The 20366-nt window shown below is 47.8% G+C and overlaps 8 protein-coding genes across 8 annotated transcripts; 3 read left to right on the top strand and 5 right to left on the bottom strand.

Moving 5' to 3' along the window:
• Nucleotides 1-13: 13 nt before the first annotated feature.
• N7484_001086 (NAD(P)/FAD-dependent oxidoreductase) lies at nt 14-1390 on the top strand (the record flags this gene model as incomplete). The annotated part of the gene is made up of 2 exons (XM_057111506.1): nt 14-223; nt 287-1390. 2 exons carry the CDS (start codon nt 14-16, stop codon nt 1388-1390), a joined length of 1314 nt encoding a protein of 437 aa, XP_056976243.1.
• A 450-nt stretch (nt 1391-1840) lies between these two features.
• N7484_001085 (uncharacterized protein) lies at nt 1841-2208 on the top strand (the record flags this gene model as incomplete). Its single annotated transcript, XM_057111505.1, has 2 exons — nt 1841-2106; nt 2202-2208. The coding sequence occupies 2 exons, from the start codon at nt 1841-1843 to the stop codon at nt 2206-2208; spliced, it is 273 nt and encodes a 90-aa protein (XP_056976242.1).
• A 184-nt stretch (nt 2209-2392) lies between these two features.
• Nucleotides 2393-4848, bottom strand: N7484_001084 (uncharacterized protein; the record flags this gene model as incomplete). The annotated part of the gene is made up of 8 exons (XM_057111504.1): nt 2393-2874; nt 2925-3284; nt 3341-3614; nt 3669-4207; nt 4257-4430; nt 4477-4577; nt 4630-4752; nt 4805-4848. 8 exons carry the CDS (start codon nt 4846-4848, stop codon nt 2393-2395), a joined length of 2097 nt encoding a protein of 698 aa, XP_056976241.1.
• Nucleotides 4849-5911: 1063 nt separating this feature from the next.
• On the bottom strand, nt 5912-8746 carry N7484_001083 (Mg2+ transporter protein CorA-like/Zinc transport protein ZntB; the record flags this gene model as incomplete). The annotated part of the gene is made up of 2 exons (XM_057111503.1): nt 5912-7608; nt 7660-8746. The coding sequence occupies 2 exons, from the start codon at nt 8744-8746 to the stop codon at nt 5912-5914; spliced, it is 2784 nt and encodes a 927-aa protein (XP_056976240.1).
• A 347-nt stretch (nt 8747-9093) lies between these two features.
• On the bottom strand, nt 9094-9953 carry N7484_001082 (Fig1 domain-containing protein; the record flags this gene model as incomplete). Its single annotated transcript, XM_057111502.1, has 2 exons — nt 9094-9502; nt 9568-9953. 2 exons carry the CDS (start codon nt 9951-9953, stop codon nt 9094-9096), a joined length of 795 nt encoding a protein of 264 aa, XP_056976239.1.
• Nucleotides 9954-11048: 1095 nt separating this feature from the next.
• N7484_001081 (nuclear transport factor 2 family protein) lies at nt 11049-11758 on the bottom strand (the record flags this gene model as incomplete). The annotated part of the gene is made up of 2 exons (XM_057111501.1): nt 11049-11442; nt 11679-11758. 2 exons carry the CDS (start codon nt 11756-11758, stop codon nt 11049-11051), a joined length of 474 nt encoding a protein of 157 aa, XP_056976238.1.
• Nucleotides 11759-13459: 1701 nt separating this feature from the next.
• On the top strand, nt 13460-17374 carry N7484_001080 (serine/threonine-protein kinase; the record flags this gene model as incomplete). The annotated part of the gene is made up of 5 exons (XM_057111500.1): nt 13460-14052; nt 14102-14830; nt 14884-16558; nt 16594-17092; nt 17142-17374. 5 exons carry the CDS (start codon nt 13460-13462, stop codon nt 17372-17374), a joined length of 3729 nt encoding a protein of 1242 aa, XP_056976237.1.
• Nucleotides 17375-17958: 584 nt separating this feature from the next.
• Nucleotides 17959-19170, bottom strand: N7484_001079 (uncharacterized protein; the record flags this gene model as incomplete). Its single annotated transcript, XM_057111499.1, has 2 exons — nt 17959-18694; nt 18770-19170. The coding sequence occupies 2 exons, from the start codon at nt 19168-19170 to the stop codon at nt 17959-17961; spliced, it is 1137 nt and encodes a 378-aa protein (XP_056976236.1).
• Between the last annotated feature and the right edge of the window lie 1196 nt (nt 19171-20366).

Raw genomic sequence — 20366 nt, 5'->3', positions numbered from 1 at the left:
TTGTCATTCAATCATGGTGGTATCCAAGTCGGACGCAATTATCATTGTTGGTGGAGGTGCCTTCGGCCTCTCGTCAGCCCTCCATCTGTCACGAAAAGGATATACCAATATCTCCATATTCGAGAAAGACGACAGCGTCCCACCACGCTCTTCAGCAGCCAACGATTTGAACAAGATTGTGCGAGCCGAATATGAGGATCCGTTTTACACAGACTTAACAATTGTGCGACCATCCAGTTCAGCTTCACAGGACATAAAGTCCAGTTGCTAACATATGAATCTCTAGAAAGCAATAGATGCTTGGAAAACTCCATTGTTTGCCCCTCACTTCCACCAAACTGGCTTCTTGCATTGCGTTTCCGGCGCCGCCCCTGAGAAGGCCGTCGACACATTGAACAGATTCCGCGCCTCAGCTGAGAAAGAACCCAAGATCCAGCCTCACGTCATTCCCCTCAAAAATGTAGACGATGTCCGCTTGGCCTGTTGGCAGCTTGATGGAGAGCTGCCAGGATGGCACGGCTACTTGAACCGCTTCGACGGATACGCTCACTCCGGCAATGCGCTAGCAGCAGTCTACCGCGAAACCCAGGCATCAGGAGTCCGTTTCTTCCTCGGAGAACAAGGCGCCGTCGATGAAATTGTGTATGTGAGTACGCTAAATGGCCGAAAGTGTGCCGGTATCAGAACCAAGAACGGACGCTTTCACCCCTCATCACTGGTGATCGTTGCAGCCGGAGCTGGAGCCGGTCGCCTAGTTCCTGAAATCGGAAAGGAAGTCGTGGCTAAGTCCTGGTCTGTCGCTCATGTCCATCTCACGGATGAAGAGACCTCTGCTCTTCGCGGTATCCCTGTGACCTATGCGCGTGATCTGGGATTTTTCTTCGAACCTGATCCGAAGACGAACCTGCTTAAACTTTGTCCGATGGGTGGTGGGTACATAAACACCGATCCCAAGACTGGGGTCTCTCATGCGCCTGAAAATTTGGGTGATAGTGCTTTCTTGCCCGAGGAAGATGAGCAGCAGCTTAGGAAATTGTTGCGTCAAACTCTCCCTTCGCTTGCCGATCGGCCTTTTGTTAGGAAGTCTCTGTGTTGGTTTGCTGATACCAATGACTCGGACTTTATTGTGGATTATATTCCCGAGACATCCTCGTCTATTATTCTTTTATCTGGTGACTCCGGACATGGCTTCAAGATGTTCCCTATTGTGGGATCTTGGGTCACTGATCTGCTGTCTGCTACTGATGCTAAGCAATCTGTGGCGCGCTGGCGGTGGAAACAGCCTTCTCCCAATGCCGGAAAAGCCGATTGGGGTGGTGATGTTAGTTGGCGCCTTGGACAGTCTAAGGAGTTTCATTCGATTCTCCCTCCGAAGTCTTCTAAGCTGTAAGTCTGCAAATAGAACCGTGGCATCTGAAACTAGAATCGAATGAAGTTTGCATTTACAATCAAATTATCACATTTTTTTTTCCAGTACCACTTCCTTCATTGTCTTAGATACTCTGCATTTTATTCTGCGCTATACGTCTCGGATAAATGTCTCACTTCTTTCATAAATGAGAAATGCCCTCGAAAGAGAATGCCAGCCGACAATGCCATTATGTACACAGAAAACATATCCTTTGTCCTCAACATGAAACCTATACAAAGGCCATTGTGCACACACGTATAGTAAACTGATGGCTGTTATGTATAAGAAGACCGAATACCTATATCCATTCAATTCCTTGATCAGCCAGTTCAAACAAATATCATTCCCCGAACTAACATATCTCCAAACCCGAGTCACATTTCAAGACAAGTTCCACATATTATACTACAGAACAGAAAGTTGTTAAAAATGTGTCAGCTCAACATACTCGACTACAGTAAGGTCACGGGGGGCTGTGGGCATCTGTGGGTCGAGGGTGTAGAGCAATGCTCCGAGGCTGAAGCTAAGGCTACTCGCTGCAAGCTCCTATGTGAGGACCTGACCCGCAAGGCTATTGTTCCTAAAACACCGCTTTTCCGGAAAGTTAAGAATTTTTTGAAGGGTGGCGTCAGTAAGTCTGGACGTTGCCCTTCTTGTGTTAAGGGCGTTACGATTCCTGTTCCTGGGAGTCAGAGGTAGGTGAACAAGGTAATTGCAGTATCCTCCGAGGCTTGCCTTGGGTGAAAAGTGTGAATTCAAGGTATTAGTATGAATTTGACATTTTCTTCAGAGTTTGAACTGATCGTAGAAATCTCAAGAAAATAACTTATTTTTATGTACGTGTTCTTACTGGGTCCCTTGTAAACATCGGAGGGCACTTGAATGTGTACTCGAAGATAGCTGAACCAAGCCATCAAGATAAAACAAGTGTTTGAAGGCTAAGATATGCTAGGTAGCGTCATGAAATACATTCATATGGAATCACCAAATACTATGCTCAATCATAGCATTAGACATCCACTCTGTATCAATACTCTCGATAGAATCCGCAACAGCCATAATCTGCGCCGCAGTCAACCCACTTGTCAAATTAAAATCATCATCATTCGTCGGTGCAGGATTCGACAAAAATTCTTGACTGAGTGCATGAGCCGATGGCGGGAAGGAGCTTGCAAGTTGAACACTCGTTTGGGGGTTATTGAGGATGCTGGTTGGGAAGGAGACAGGGGCTGATAAACATCGTGATCTGTCTTGGGGAAAACAGCTCAATAATTCATCCAGGAGCTGGAGCTCTGATCGCCGGAACTTTGCAATCAGGTTTCCATTCTCAATAATATCTTCAAATATTAGGTAGGCCTTTTCTAGCCAAGCTGGGTAGGACCATCTAGCATCAATTGCCGGGGCCATGAGGAGGACTACTGTTGAGACAAAAATAGATTCTAGATCGAAGGGGAGAAATGTTTCTGGGCCTTGTTAGTTGGGTTTTGAAATTAGGAGACCGGGCGCTATTTACCAAGAAGGTCCTCGGATTGAAGGCTGTGAAGGATGTTGATCATTTGTTGAGATGAGTCGATGCACATTTGGATCAAGTTGCGCACGTTGCGAGAGGTGTTTAGAGCTTCTAAGCAATGCTCAGGAGATTCGAAGCGGATCTTCAAAAAGCAGAAGAGTAGTGGTCGGGTGGCAAGAACTATGCATTGATGATATAGAAGGTGGAGGTAGGCAGATGTTCTGGAGACTCCGCTTGTTGATCGATCCAGGTGTAAAGGGAAGCCGTCGTGTAGCTCATCTGCAAGGCAGGCAATACTTGCTAGGGCGGATTTGGTGCGAAGTAAGAAGTTTCGATTGAGGCGACCATCGATGGCATATACAGCTGTCGACGAGTTAAGTATAAATAGGAATTGAACTCGGCGCGCAGCTAGTACTCACCACTGCTGATCTCGGCGATTATTCGTGAAAGTTTGATATGCATATTGATACCGGCTGTGCGCTGTGCAGATCCCGGGAATGCTGGCAACAAAGTATCCACATGATCATCACTGAGAGACTGAGGGAGGCCCATGAGGGAAGTCATCTCGCGATCCAAAATGTATACAGTCCACCAGATCTTGCGGCAACGTTGAACTAAATCCTCTCCCAGATATTCAACCGGCATTTGGGTGTGCATACCCTCCGCCATGGCCATTCTCATCGCTGAGCCAATCTGCGAAGACAATTAGTGGAAACTTAAAGAAAAAGAGATATTTCAAAGACATACATAATTGTGTGCAGATGACCGGCAATCAAGGGCTTGCAAGTAAAGCGCAATGCAACACATAATCTCTGTTGACTCGATAGGCTCTTGGTGTAGCACACTGACATCAGGCAGCAGTTGTAGAGCCTTCACAAAAAACTCGGCACCCGGAGGCTTGTTTCCTTGTAGCTTGTGCTGAACGAACCCTTTTCCAAAGGCGAGCATGAGAAGGAAATGTATATACCATAAGCTGGATGTCGCATTAGGCTTGGATCGGGAATAGAAATCATGTAGGCCACTCATGAACTCCCCTTCATCGAAGAGATGATATAGCTGCCCACAGCGAAATTTCACGGTATTGATGAGATACATAGCATGATCAAAGGTTGGTACGGTAGGGAGATCGGGTCTCTGAGGCGTTCGGAGTCCATCCCAGCCCAGGTCATAAGTTGCACCGTCGAACGATAAGGCACCAGTTGGAAGGGCTTCCTGGTATATGAACTCGTGTGTAAGACTTAACACCCGGCGTGTGAATGACCAATTAGAGGATGTTCCGAGGTAAACTGCAACACAATTAGGCAACGGTTCCTCAGCACGAGGGTCTTAGCATACATGTTCGCCCATTTTCGGCTGACATGAAGGCTGGGGGACCTGTTGACAGCGGATTCGTCAACCCCGATGCTGGATCTTCAAGCTCCGGTTCAATGTCATGGTTAGATCGGGCATCTTCTTTCTCATTTGGTGATGACCTGGCAATGCGCGGTGCGTCATTATGATCTTTCAAATCTGTCGGGCATTAGCAGTTGTCGTGACAACGAACAGAGGCACCGACCAGGTGATATTTCCTCGCCGTATTCTGGACTAAGAGGAACAGGTTCCCCACTCTCATTTTGCTGCAATCTAGCTAATTTTTGCTGTAACTCATCAAGATAACTGCCCGTACGTCAGAATAGTTGTGCCAGTGTTTGCAGAAGTCGATTCATACCCCCTAGTGACAAGGATCTTTTGGTCTCGATCATCAAAGATACACGTGAGCTTGCGTTTGTTGCAGCCGTCGCACGGTTGTGACCCCGAACATTTGATCTTCTGTCTGCGGCATCGGGTGCACCTGCGTTGGATCAGCCAGTAAGCTTGGACACCAGGGGGTGAGGATTTCATACGCATTCAATGATCTTTTTGTGACTCGAGCTGTGTTTCCTGCCATGAGAGTAGATAATTACAATGGCCGGATGTAGTGCCGTCTATCGGACGTAGGGCGAATTATCAATGGCCTTGACAATGCGGGGGATCCGGAGGTGGAGCTTATCTTCGTTTGGGAAGATAACGCGACCAATCGCTGAAACCATATTTTTGGCCGATAAGAATCCGTCGACTTGCGAGGAATGAAGTCATGAGGGACCCTTGTTTCGCAGATATGTTGGTCTTGTTCAGATTTACAAAGAGTTGGCTAATTATCTATGATGGTATTGCTAATGCAGATGGCAAAATCGTCAGATACTTCGATACCTCCTAATATCCGACCGCGTGTTTCTATTCTTAGGAAGCGGGGGCATGAACTCATCTCTGTATCAATTTACCCCAGATCTGAGTTCCGGACAAGTCCTTTTAGGAGATCTGGCGCGTTCTCAGAAAATTTCCCGGATAATTGGCGACCGGGAGGCCTCCCGGACTTGCATGCCTTGTTTGGCTAAGGTTCTCATCACCGGGCCCACTGCCCGATGCCCGCACCTCAATAACCAGCGTCATGCATGAACGCAAAGAATTACCGTCTTGGTATCTGTGACACATTAGCAATCGCTGGTCCCTCTTGTAGATGATCATCGGTCTACAAGGGAGAAAAGAAGCGGACAGACATTCGAGGAATGTAGCCCGGCACGATAAGAGTACAGCGTTCAAATGCAGTGATCTTGTTATCTCTCCACACTGAGTTATGCAGACAACTATTCATTGCGAACAGGTAGATATATGGTACACAAAACAATAAGACTCAATATTGGGTCAAAATCGTCGCACAGAAGAGGCTAGTAATGGTTTAAATTTGGGACACACCTGATAAAAACAATGAGAACAGCGCAAAGATTAAATTTTGGAGGCATGTAGCATCATGACCATATTAATACATAGAGGTAGACAACTTATGAGCTACAACCTGGATATTGTCAATTGTTATGGGAGCACAACCCATGCCCGATACGGTATAGCGGCTTCAGTCACCTCAGAGTGTGATATTTGAACACAGGAATAGTTGAACACCACATTGATGATTCTTAGCGTGTATTGGTACGTTGATGTGTCCTCCGCATTATCCGCTGCCTAGCCGACCAACGATTGCCGAATACTCCCAGCGAACCAAAAGCTACCATTGTAAGAATCGCCATTATGATAACCCCAGCGCTAAGGCCACCCTTAATGCCAGGGGCGAGTGAACGGCTCCAAATCAAAGCAAGTGGCACCCCAATCAAGACTCCAATCACACCCAATATTAGGAGTGCGATCAGTAACCAACGAGGTATGTTCCGAACACCTGACATCAGGAGTTTCGGCAGAATATCGCGAGTGTTAGGGTCATATCTGTACCAAAATGGAAGACCCGCAATGCAAAAGGTCATTCCGACTATAGACAGACTGAGGGGGATCTTGATATCGGACTCAAGATCGCGAGAGCAGATCACAGCAATCGGTATTCCTGAGATGCCACCAATCAGCAAAATGAAAAGGATGGCGAAGCCAAACAACCGCCAGATTGCCTTTCCAACCCAGATACACTCTTTGGTAATCCATTTTACCGCACTATATATGCTTGAACCTGATCGGCTGCTCAGCCATTGCAGGATTAGGAGCATAGAAAGTGACCGGGACTGCACGGGCTGGCCGTGCTTTTCTGCGTATTTTCGGACGTCGTATTTCACTCCTGCCTTGAGGCGAGTAAGCCACTGGCTTCGCATGGTCATTCTCATCAAATACGAGAACGCGGTCACGGAGATAGCCACGACGAAGAAGTTCCACATGGGAACGGGATTGGCGAAGGGCTCAATCTGCATACCGAAGACAGACGTAGCGAAGGATAGAGGGATGAAGATGAATGCGAGCTCAGTGAGTCTCGTCACAGCATGAGCTTCATCAATTGAGCGGCGACTTTCCAAGAGACCCATGTTTGAGGTTAATGAGGCTGATGTAACACGTAGTCGCTCAATCATTAGGTCGATATCATGCGGCAGTTTTTCATATTCTTGGATGCTGTTGGCTAGCTCACTTGGTGCCTTTGTGGATACAGTCTGAGGGGTGACCGTGAGACCGAACTTATGAAGCGGATCCAAAGAATTTTTCAATTCCGGTAGCTCCCTTTGTGCACGGTGGATGATCTGGCGCCATAAAGCCAACCGGTCTTCCATCTTTGTGTCATCAAGAATGTCGACCTCTACCTCGTCGAGAATTTGTCGTAAGTGCTGGAGGAGAGTCGACGTGTCCCGTCGAATGATCTCTAGCAGGGGCTCCAGGAGACCAACTGGGGCACCGGTTCTCTCGAATGCCTCACGGATGCTAGCTTGAGTAGACTTCGTCTGACTCAGTTGGTTGCCAAAATTCACCGCTGGACGCGATGAGCGAAATATTTGGTTCAGGTCAACATCCAGAGACTTGCGAGGCGCCATCTGCGTGATGATAACCTTCCGCAATCCCTCTGGCTCCTCGTCATCCGATTCAAACATCTCGGCGACTTCAACTGGCTTTCTCAATCTTCGTCTCACGATCATATCAGCCCACATTCTGGAAAATGTTCGTCCATCCCGCACACGCCGTGGTTCTGCTATAAACAATCCTCCTAGTCCCTCTTCCATCATATCGCTTTCGGGCATAGATCTTTCTGATACCACGTCCCCCCAGCGGATTGAGTCCTCTTTTTTATTCATTCTCCAATCTCGATGGTACTCGCTTATCTCGGGTAAAGGATCAAGAAGCACGATTACTAGCGGAATGTCAATATGGTATTATCACTGAATGATTGTTCATGCCTCACCGATCTCGGTATCTCGGCCTCGGAGTTGACCTTTCCAGATTGAGACCTTCTCTTCAAGTCCACATTCTCGTTCCATCCTCACGGTTTTTGTCGGATCTGTCCACAATCCCCACTCTATGCGGAAGATATTTGTCGTCACTTTTGTAATAACATTGCCGTGGCGAGTAAAATGCTCAGTCCATTTTTCCAGGAGGTCACTGAGATCCCGATGTGAAAAATATGTGGGCTGTCGATAAACGGGTCGGATCCACTTAAAAGAGATATGGGACTTGGGAAATGTCGCCGTCTTCCACGTTCGAGCCGGTGGCTCATTATGCCTCGAACCGGCGTAGTTCGAGTCCAACAGGTGCTCCTCGAAGAACTCCGGGTTGATGCTGAAGGTAATTCCAAGAGCATCTATGGTCGGTTTGGAGAGATCTTCCACGAGAATCAGACGCTGCTTGACACTTGGATTTGCGTGTCCTAGAATTGCGATATCATTGTCGTTGAGAATCGCTCTTGGCTCGGACATTGTATCTTCAGAATAATCGTAAAATATAATTGACGTCTTATTATGCCTGGATGTCTGACGGACACTTCCATTTTTAATATGCTCCAGCACTTTGGCTGCGTTGTCAAGGATCTTGCCATATGTAAGTCGGCGTGGTGCTTTCTTCCGTTTATCAGTCCGTCTCGTCAGAACCATCATGTCCGGTTCTGTCGGTTCAGGTTCAAACACCTCAGGCTCCGGTTGCATCTCGGATGGTAGTATCAGCGAATTTTGTGATGCGACATTTCCGGCGCGTGAATTCTCCTGTCTCTCTTGAACATTATGGCTGGCTATAGATGCAGAGCCAGAATCGGGCACGGATGTCACTTCGGGGGTCACATCTTGTTCAAGTCGACTATTATGATCGCTACCATCAACCAAATCTTCTGCCTCCTCTAAATTACTATGCTCTCGTGGCTCGTCAACCACAAGTGGATCTTCTAGCGCTTCGCGGGACGGCTCAGATATGTCCTCGAGGGGCTCTTCGATAGGTGGTTCCGGCTCATCTGGTTGGTTCAGCCATTCGAGAAGCCGATCAGAAGGTTGTCCTTCCGCCATCCGGATCAAGTCGTCCGTTCTCAAATCATTGATTTTTTGGTCTCAGACATCAGTGAGAGTCACGCCCAGCCGCAAAGTTGGACCGTGCATGTCGGCACTGCCCAAGTTGGACTAGGGCTGACCACGTCAAGGGTGAGATTCTGCCTCCTTCCTCGCCCCACATCGCACACAATCCGATGGTCTGACTGTAAGTGCTGACCCTTTAGGTTGAATTTTTTCGCGGGATTCAGGTGACTTGAGATTTCTCACTTGTGTGCTCATTTTTCAAATTATGCCATACAAAACGCATGCAAAAATTCCAAGATTTTAGTTCCCCATATTGCAGTATCTACTTAGGAACCCATCCACTAATCTGAAATTTCTGAGCTCGCAGAGCTATCATCATCATCGGTCAATCTGCTAAGAATAGAGATGCTCATGATCATAATGAGTAGACCAATGGTGACGCTGGCGATAAGCCCGACTGCAAACCATCCCAGCACCATCGCCGCCGTCCCGACGTGTCCCGAAACGGCACCATATGTAAGCGTCTCTGCCATTGAAGCCGTTGAGCTGCTATTTATATGCTGCCAAAATACCGAGACAAAAAGAAACCCAAACGACAGGGTTATGATACCCAGAGCGAGTTGTGAGACAGGTCGGGAAGGAAAAGGCTTCACTTCCACCTCGGACCCGCCGTCAAGTGTCTCCGAGTGCCATCCGGGAAATGTTGACAGAAGTAGAAAACAAGCAAAGATAAGAACAACAGAAATATATCTATTTGACATGGTCAGCATCAATTGGCTGCAATGCAGTACAGCAAATAAGTTGTGGAAACTCACAGTAGCCCATCAAACACTATTTTCGTTCTGAATTCCTCGGCAATTAAAATTAAATTAAGCGGATCGGGAGTGGTTTCCGTCGTCATATTGCCGGTAGCACTGTTTGCCTTCTCGGCCTTGACAATATTCGCCAATGTCTTTGCGCTGCTGGAACAGACGCGCCCCTCGTCACCCTGCGAAATGCAGAGCCCCATATACCCCGCACGCACCTCAAATGTCGATCCAGAACCTGTCTGCGAAATATTGTAGACAGTTGATTGAATCAATGTGCTCACTTGCGCTGGTTTTACAGCCTCGGAATTGTTTGTATACCGCAAGGATAATAGGTAGACATTGCTCAGGTTATCAGAGGTCGTGCACCCAGCAAGTAAAATTGCTTCAAGCATGTGAGTTCAATATCGCGACAATGTGGTCTCGGGGCTTTTAAATTTCCTTACACAGCAGAATGATTGCACTCATTGAAAGAATCATGAGACCATGATGGTACCCAAAAAAAGGAATGAGCCGGGCTATTCGTGTAATGCCATGTCAGCAGATATTGACTTGTCAGCCAGCATAGAGTGAACATACTCCATCCAACAGAGAACTTAACCATGGTGTGCTAGGTGAACGAAAAAGCACAGGTTTGAAAGGAATTTCCACTCGATGGAGCCCTATGGCCTCAACCTGGGGAATGAGGTCCTGGGGCTGACAATCGTCGAGAATGCCTTGCAGAAGTCATGTTTGTCAGAAAGTCGTGTTGCGCTCTGCAGCCTCGTTGCACTAGGCAAATACAGGCTTAGCCATGTATGGTGCTCGAGCTGTGCGTGTGTATTAGGTTTTGCCGTGGTATTAACGAGATAAAGGAGCGGTAAGTTTGCTATCACGCTAGCATGCGGGCTGCCCGAACAAAACAACCCACTTTTTCTAATCTCCACTTCTCAGCCTGAAGGCAAGCTTGGCGCCAACATTAGTGCAAATGCTCAGGTGGGGGCGGAAACGCTGAAATCGGACCGAAGATGGTTACCTAATATGTTATAGAGCCAAGGCAAAGTGCTGGGTAAATTCCTTTCAAGTTGACTGTCGGATCTCGGGACTTGTAGGTATATGTGGAGACATATATTGTACAGGGAACGGAAACCTTCGGAGTTGGAATATCAAGTTCGAACCAGTTGTCCAGGTACACATGAGTGGTAGTCTTGGTAATCACAATAGCTGAAATCAAACGAGCAGACTTTTCTTATTTTTTAAAAAAAAGAAAAGAAAAAGACTTTCGCACCTATCTCAACTGTGAAACAACATCGAACCGAGCCTCGAAGGTTACGAGCAGTCTACAATGTGCAAGGAGATATACATATTAATCCCCGCCTGTACAGAGTAGATTAAACAGGAGGCCTCTTCTTTCTCCATTAGCGCGATCTTGAAAGAGATACTTCTGATAATTTGGAAGTCAAGGGATTCCAAAGTTACTTGAAACTGCTATTCCTGTATAGACATCCAAATTACCAGTGTTGTTCGCTAATCGGCACTTCGTTCACATCCACCCCTTCCACAAACCATCGCCCCTCGCCATTGCCATCCGGCCCAAGAAGCAAATCATTACCACTCATCATACGCTTACGCATCTTCCCAGTCTCCCAATCAAATGTCCAATCCTCCAACCCATAACACCTCTTCCAGCGCATCCCATCATCGGCATCCCGATACTCATACCAGAATTGAACGGCGATTCGGTCATCGCTAAAAGAGAAGAGCTCTTTACGCAACCGATAATTGTGTTCTCGTTTCCACTTGGCTGTCAGAAACTCGACGATGCCCTTCGTGCCTGACAAAAACGACGTGCGATTCCGCCAGATGCAATCCGGGGTGTATGCCAGGGCAACGCGCGGGGGGTCCCTGTCGCATGGTTAACTACGTCATTCACGGGTCACTGCACAGCAAACATGGCCGGCCGAACAGATATGAAATCGATGGGAAATCAGAAACTACGCTGGAAAAGGCATGGCTGCATGTGCGCAGGGTCTTCGCACGGACAAACATTGCAGTGGGAAGAATGCAAGGGATGGGATTATTTGACGCCCCTTCTTTAGCCATGTGGTTGCTCCAGGGTCCAAAGATCAGGATGAACGTACTGGGTATTCCACATATCTTGGGCGGCCTTGACCTTTTTGTGGGCGGTCTCTTTTGTAAATGGAGGTTTGATGTCCGCCATGTTTAGGGATCGATGCAGTGTAAGTAGTAGATGGTTGAAGGAAGTTTGAGTCTAAGCGACCGTAGAAAGTATCACGAGTGGGATTTATACTCTATTTTCGGTACCACCTGGGCTGAACTCTCTGCCGAGGATAAGAAGGAGCCACGAATTGTTGCTGACGACAGCAAACCCCGTATGGAAAGATCCGGGATTTGATTTATGAGCTTTTGCGGAGGTTCTAGACACCGCGGCCTATGGGCGCGTAGTAAATTTCATTAGCGTGCGGCTACTGCGATTTGGGACCCCGACTTCAACATTGAATAACTTTTGGATTAGACTGTACGGTTTGGTAGATGAATTGGCTTCGGATTTCTCTAATTGGACTGCCTAGCTAGAGCCTATAAATAGATACCTATTCCAAGGAAGCCCTGGAGGTTCAACAGAGGTTTAACAAATTAAGATTAGATATGTTGATGGTTAACCGGACGCTTAGTCCCCGAGATATATATCGACTCTAGGAGCACAGAAACCAAAACTTGGAATATCGACTTCAAACGGTCTTCCCCTAGGTAATGGCCAATCTAGGTATACTTACAATAGAACCGATTGAAAACATCGTAGATTTCGAAAAGTAAAACTATCTACTCACTAAGTTATGAAATGTTTATACGGTACAAGTATATGAAGTTGATATTGGCGGAGTCTAGGATAAGTGGAGCCCAGGTACCAAGCTGTCAAAACTTATCGTCCAAATCCATCTTCTAACTTGAAATTCAATAGAATACTGTACTTTGGACTGTTGAAAAACAGGATTTCGCAGTCCCGTGGATTTAGATTTGTTAAGGACTGTAGGGAGTGGAATGTCCACTGGGTCGAGGGCGAAATGTGGGAACCCCTGGCCACGATAAATCCCGATAAGCTATTGCGACATTATTCTCCCCCTACCTTCCATGGAATGTTTACGGGTTTCTTTTCGCTGAGTAGCATTGATTGTTGCCGTCTATCTCTCATAACAGTACTGACGATCAGTCGAATATTGTTTCAAGTGCCCCATCGTGAGGACTTTGGGAGTGCACACTAGTGGGGCAAACAAACCAACACTGAAGATATGAACCTGGAAATGGGAAAATTCGTAGAATACACGAGAAAGTTATTCGAAGAATATGCTAGAAGAAGAACGAGAAAAGTGTGGAGGTTCTTTGCTGGAAAAATTGGAGATAGACGTATAGTTAAAGTGGAAGGTGGAAGTGCATTCCAGACAGAATGATGATGAGGTGGAATCCCATCTCGTCGCTCATTCCACAACAGTGGTGCTGAGGCATGCCACACAACCTTCCCATCCCACTCTTTTTGATCTTGTCCCCCAGAGCCATCATCTCACGACCTCATCCTCGTGTCGACCACCTTCGTTGAACCGGGTATCCAGCTCCCGTCGCGCCTCTCGTTCTATTCTTCGACCCGCCATGTTACTGTGATCACCGCTTGTCACTCCTTGTTTTTCCCCGGAAACTATCTAGTCGGTCTTTAATCATAATCTTCTTTTCGACAAGCACTCTTCTGAGTGTCTCCCTTCCGTTTTTCGACCGAAATGTGAGTAAATGCAACACACATGTCGAACCAATATTGGCTACTAACGATTTTAGTTCCAACTAAACCACGCATCATCTTCAGAACAAACATTTATGCCACCACTGTGAATACGAGTTCCCTCACGCTCCCAACATGGATCAAATGATGTTGGACTCGGACGACCCTCTTCGGAGGCGTCAGCCATTCACGGATGCCTCGAGCAGAATTAACCACAGCAAATCACCAAAGGTGGAGACACCTCGCGTCAAAGTGGAGGAATTCGACCAGCTCAAGACCCCTGATCGAATGTCGGTGGTCATGAGCCCGACGCCAGGAGAAAAGGAAAACCAACGATTATCAGTTGCTACGGACTGGCAAACTGAGTCAGCACGGAATTCAGTCGTCTCTGCAGCTTCTATCTTGTCGGGGAAAGGAAAAAGAAAGACACATGTTGGTCCATGGCAGTTGGGCAGGACCTTGGGTAAAGGTGCGACTGGTCGAGTCCGACTGGCCAAACACGCGGTCACTGGGCAGACAGCGGCAATCAAGATCGTGTCAAAGAAGTCTGCCGCTATGGTACAGAGCGAAAGTATTGCCGCAATGGATCGTAACTCCAGCAATTTCGCGGGATTCTCGAACACCCGACAGATGCCTTGTGGAATTGAGCGGGAGGTTGTGATAATGAAGCTGATCGAACACTCCAACGTCATCAGCTTGTATGACGTTTGGGAGAATCGCGGAGAACTGTAAGTTTACGCCAAAATTCTACGGGTGATTTGTATTGACTTCCTATAGGTATCTTGTTCTGGAATACGTTGAAGGAGGCGAGCTGTTTGACTACGTCTCTCAAAATGGACCACTCCCCGAAGAAGAAGCTGTTCGATTATTCCGCCAGATCATTGCTGGTCTGGGATATTGTCATAGATTCAACATTTGCCACCGAGACTTGAAGCCTGAAAATATCTTGCTCGATGGTAACCATAATGTTAAACTGGCAGATTTTGGTATGGCTGCGCTCCAGCCTGCAGGTCACTGGCTCAATACTTCCTGTGGAAGTCCTCATTATGCAGCTCCGGAGATTATTTACGGTCGGAAGTATCGTGGTGATAGAGCCGACATGTGGAGTTGTGGTATCATTTTGTATGCTCTTTTGACTGGATATCTGCCATTCGATGGCGGTGACTTGCCCAACACATTGCGGCTTGTGAAGAAAGGCGAATACATGATTCCCCAGGAGCTGAGTTGTGAGGCGGCCAACCTGATCACCAGGATTTTGCAGAAGCGACCGGAGGACCGTATCTCTATGCCGGAAATTTGGGCCCATCCCCTCTTGACAAAGTATGAAAAGTTGCATAATGCCATGGCCGACTACTACATCGGGCCGCCTCCGCCGTTGTCCATCAAGGACTGTGGTGCCCCGGTGACTAGCCGCAGCGAGATTGACATGGACATTCTTCGAAACCTGCAGACTTTGTGGCACGATGTCAAGCCAGAGGGCTTAATACAAAGAGTAATGTCGCTTGAGTAAGTTCTGGTCACGCTTTCTCATCTAATATGATTTGCTGACACGACGAAAGGCCCACACACGAGAGAATGTTTTACAACTCTCTTGTCAAGTTTCGAGATGAACAACTGGAAAACTACCAGGGACAGCCATTAGAGTATTCTGCTAGCGACTACCACCACATTTCAAAATTTGGTGAAAGAGCTCAACGTGGCCGGACCGAAACCGGAGGTACCAATTCGAAACGACGCTCTCCTGCCATCAAGAACCTACACCGTCGGCTAGGCAATACACAAGAGCCCATGTCTCCTGCCAGCGTGCAAAGTTACGATCCATTTAGATCGCCCAAAGCCCAAGGGACAGCCGTTGAAGCCAAGTTCGCACAAATCACGGTTCATCATGCTGTCCCAGAGATTCCTGAGCGTGGTGAAGTGTCTCCCGTTGGAAAGCCCCCACCTTCTATTATGGAAGTAGAAGAGCCAGAGGATGAGAATGAAGCGTCCGACTCACCATTCACTGTTCTCCAAAAGCGAAAACATAAGCCCAACTCGATGAAATCTTTGCAGTCCTCGAAAATGCCTAATTCGAGCTCTCGTCTGCCGGGTCTGTCGACACATTCAACAAGTTACCGTCGCAATGTGTCATTCCGACACGCGCGCAATCGCTCACAGGGGTCGACCAAGCCAAAGCGGAGGAAGACCACGACCAACCAGCAGGGTGAATTGAAGAGGTCTCCGAGCGCCGCGAGCTTGCAGATGATCGCGGATGGTCTGTCTGTACCTGATATGCCCAGCAGTCCACCTCTTCCTGCTCAACCTACAGTTGTTCGAAGTGGCAACAAGGTCAAGAACCTGGATCCACCCAAAAGGTTCCGTCAACCAGATATCGTATGGAAGGAGGACGCTCGAAAAGTGTCTCATGAACTGAGTCAGATCTGTGAAGAAGCCTTCAATGGCAGCTCCGTGACAACAATCCGCACAGCTAGTACCAGCACGGAGACTGGATACGAAACCCCAACAACACCAATCTCCATGGCAAGCCCGGAACGCGTTGATCAGCTTTCAAATGCTAGGAACAGCTATCACCCACCTAGGGAGTCGAGTCGATCTTACAGCATTCAAGAACTGACGGAGACTCGACAAAAGCTTGTTGACCACAGCTCGGGCCGCACCGACAATATTCCTGGCTACTTGTCTGGTGTTATTGGCCATCTAGATCGATTGATCGAAGAAGAACAGTCCCAAAAGTTCTCCAAGGGACTGGAAGACAACGAACCTCGTTACGTTGATCCATTCTCCATACCCACTCCTCCTACCGGTGAACTTCCCTTGCCGGCAATCAGTGAAGAATTCGCAAGCCCTGTCCGTGGTAGTCCAGATGAAGTCAGTCCTAAGCGGAAGCCCAAGTTGCGCCATACCACTCGCCACGGCGATGGCAAGGCTACCATCCGAATGGTCCCACATAGCTCGCTGCGTTCGATGGAAGAGGTAAAGCCGTTGATGATTCGCAAAAAGAACCAGCTCGCAGAACCAGAAACTCAAAGCACTGATCCCATGCGAGCTTTCTCGGCTGGATCACGACAGAGCCGTAACCCTGGAGGTCTTGACCCTATCAGTGAAGTCCCAGGATCCCCCAAGAAAGACGAGAAAAGCACCGAAAACAAGAAGTGGTCATGGTTTAGAGCCCGGTCTCAGACTTCAGACCCATTGCCTGCTCTCCCACCCAAAGACACCCCCCAATTATCCCGAGTAATGGAACAGTCACTGTTAACCCCCCGCAAGAGCCACAATCTCCCACACGGCCCGAAGGAAGGCGGGTTCCTACCCGGAAAACGTCAATGGAGCGATTTGGAGGTGCCTTGAAGAAGCTGGTGTCGAAGAAGTCAAACAAGACCCCCCAGCCTGTGATTGGTAGGTTGAATCCCCGCAGCTGCACTGGATTTCCGCTGAGACTGTTTGAAGACAAAGACAGTGCCAACCCCAAGGATCGCCGTCAGTCAGAACTCCTTTGCAAGGGATATCCCGAAACGGACAGTTCTTTCGAGGCCGATGACCCACAAAACCCGTTCCATAACAAGCGACGCTCCATTGCAAACCACAATTGGTTTGCTCGGATCTTCCAACTTAAACCGGCGACCCGGGTCATTGCTCTCAATACCGGCAAGGTTAAGGGCCGCAAGGTAGTCCATCATCTTCTGCTAGATTGGGAGGACTATGGAATGGAGGATGTGCGTTTGGACAAGGCCAACAGCGTTGTCCACGGTCGTGTGGGCGAGGTCAACTGTAAGTTTTTATTCAGTCATTTCCCGCGAATTACGCTAATTGATATTAGTTCTCCGACTCCGTGAAGTTGAGTTCACTGCAGAGTTCTATACTGTCCTGGAGCACGGTCGACAGGCCAACTTGAGTCTTGTCAAGTTCAAGCAGGAGCGTGGTGCAGCTTCATCCTTCAACAAGGTCGTCGACACTGTCCATCAAATTATGAAGTCCCGTGGTCTCATCGTCGAAGACCCCACGCGAGCAAAGAAAATGGCTCGCGTACTTGATACCATTCCCAGCCCCTGATTTTCGTGTTCATTGTCTATTTTTCCGAATAACCCATCAACTGACCCCAGTCTTTCGCTCATCAATTCCCCATCTATGCGTTCCAGCCTGCAAAAGCAATCACTGCATCTCATTTCGTCGTATTCCTCACGCTCCCCTGCACCTCACATTTTCTTTCCCCAGGCTATCGAGTCTCACCTACTTTAGTGGGCTCATTCACTCGTTCACTCTCATGATAACCTACAAATCTACGTATCTTTTCATTTCGTCTTATCTCCCACCCTTCACAAACCTCATTCCTCAGTCATCTTGCATTTGATCTTACCATTACGCGTGTGTTATTTCCTGTAACGGCCTTACCTATTGAACGGACTCTAATCGGGGTGTAATTCATAATTATCACGCATCAGTTACTCAACTATCGGCGTGGTCCAGTCCTGCTCATCGATCGGATCAGGCACGAGGGTCGAAAGCATCAACTACATGTAGCTAGCTTTGCAACCCATTCATATCATTTAGTTAAAGTTGTCTGTTCAAATTTAAAGCACCCGCTCTATGATTCAAAATTCAAATCTCTCAACCATTTCCTGGATACTTGTTTCTACTCAGGCTCCCAATCTGTGAAGCAACTCCTCTTTCCACCCCCATCCAAGCACGAACGCAGTCCCTGGCCCAAAGACACAGGTAATTCCTACTAAGGCACTAACAACCCTTATCCAAGAGAACCCAACGCCAGATCGCTTCAGCTCCCGCAAGCGCAAACCAAGCCACATGAATCCCGCTGTCATCGAACTGGTCTGATCATACTGCATGAATCTCGCCATGCCCTCCTCAAAAGAAGCATCACCCAACACATACCCCCTCACATTCGGCAAGAAAATGACCAACATTGAAGACCCCACCGGTGCTTTAGCACGTGCATAGATGAATCCCACGGCCGAAATCACAGCTAACGAGAAATACGCCACGCGGATCACAGCTAGGCTCCTCTTCCTATTTTCTGCGCGAGCTGGGACAGATGTTGCGTCTGGATCAAGCTTCTGCCCTAGAAAGAACGATAACGGGAGTTGGAGAAGGGGAACTGTTAGAGGGAATATTTGCCATACTGCGTTCCACCATTGTCTTTCTTGGAGATCTGGGACGAGAAAGCTGGCGTATGCGGGGACATAGTGGGCTGCAGCTAGAGCTGCGAGAAGGGTGTATACGCATGTTGGGTCTATCTCCCGGTTGTTGCTTTGTACTGTTTCGTGGAGCGAGAGTTGAAGGTATTGCAGGAAGTAATATAGTGGGCCGAACACAGCAACCGACAGCAGTTGGGCTGCTTGCCCCATGATGATTGGACTATGAAAATGTTAGTCTTGTCTAGGAAATCCATCGAAATCCTTGATGATGGGTTTCGCTTTCCAGTACACTTACAATAATACTCCAGGCCGCGAATGTACCTTGCGATACCCTTCCAGTAACCAAATACCATATACAGCACCAAATTCCGGGATGAAGCTGAACATCTGGGTCCACGAATGCGCATCTGTCCCTGTAAATGAGGGCAGGAAACACATGATAATAGGTTGGAAGATATCATCCAGAAACTGAAGCTTGTAGAACGACTTGTGGATACTGAAAATTTCTCCAGTGCTACCAGTCCAGAATCCCTGCTCTAATATCGCTTCCATGTGAGGCCTGATGTTCAGTATCGTAGATCCGACTGCACTGGCTCCGATACACACCAGGCTGAATAGTGGAAGGCCCCACAATACCCGCTTCCAGAGATTCTCCTGAATGGCCTGTCCCAGGTTCCCCTGACCTTTGGATGGCATCGTGCCTATGGATGATCTCAGTGGTCGAGGTAGACAATATATTCGCTCTGCTGCGACTGTACATGCACACCCTTTGTTGACCAGCAGTGCGGTCGAAGTTGGAAGAAATTGTCGTACATGATTCTGTCTTTGAAGCGAGTGTCTCGAGGCAGATTAGTCAGCTGCTGTTTGCCAGATCTGCGTAACGTTAATTCAAACGGTTCGGGCTTCCGGTCAATCTTGAGGGACTTGTGATGACTTTGGTGTCGATGTCTGAGTACTTGCGGGGCATTGACGCTATGCTGATCGATAGGGACAGATGTTTCCACGATTGCGAAGCGTAATTGTGAACCAAAAGGACTAGGGAGCTATTGGAAAGGAGCAAGCAAACTCAAAAACAATGGAAAGGAACATTTGCAGCGGTGGATGGTAATTCGTATTAAGTGCGAATTGTAATTTCCGGTTTTCGATGAGCAGGTGGTTATGCGATTATGTACAATGGGGAACGTAAGTATTTCCCATAGTGCGGGTGCGGTAGGGTCAACCCAACAACCAACTTTTGAGAAGGCATGTGCCACTCAATATTATGAGGGTTCGCTTCACAAAAGTCTTATTTTAACCCATGACTATAGAGAAGTATTTTGAAAAGACAACCTTGAAGTCTGGATCAGCTTTGTCCACAAACACCTCAACGACTGGATTCTTTTCCTTTCGCTTGCGAAGATCCCCTTTGACGTTGTACTTGGGATTCTTGAGGGTTGCGGCCATTCTTCCTCCGTGGAGAGCATTGTCATTCAGTATGTCAAGGGTATTCATGTATGTTCCGTCTGCTTTGAATCTGAGGTCGGAACAGAATGGAAGCCCATTCCAACCCCAATTTTCCATCTCCTTTGTAGACTTTTCTGAATTTGAAGATCCATATAGCTTTGGTGACGATAGAGCGGTTTGAAAGTTGATGTGTAAATATGGAGGACCCGCCGAGGTATTCACTAAGCTTTTAAACCCCTTCAACATTATCTGTATGTTATTAGAATAAGGACTTCTTAGAATGTATCTCAAAAAATTTATTCATGGAGTAATATTGTTGACGGTAAGGCTTCCGGTTCGGGTAGAGATCGGCTCCCGGAGCACAGCCTGAGTTGGTCCGGGTGCCGCCCTGACACTCCCTGAGCACCCCTGAGCCCTCTTTGAGCACGTCCCGAGTGCCTACCCCGGGC

The sequence above is a fragment of the Penicillium longicatenatum genome (genome assembly GCF_028827895.1).
Source record: "Penicillium longicatenatum strain IBT 33135 chromosome Unknown contig_1_segment0_segment0, whole genome shotgun sequence".
In the NCBI taxonomy this organism is placed as follows: Eukaryota; Fungi; Ascomycota; class Eurotiomycetes; order Eurotiales; family Aspergillaceae; genus Penicillium; species Penicillium longicatenatum.
Note: the sequence above shows the minus strand (reverse complement) of the source record. Positions and strands in the feature narration are given on the sequence as shown.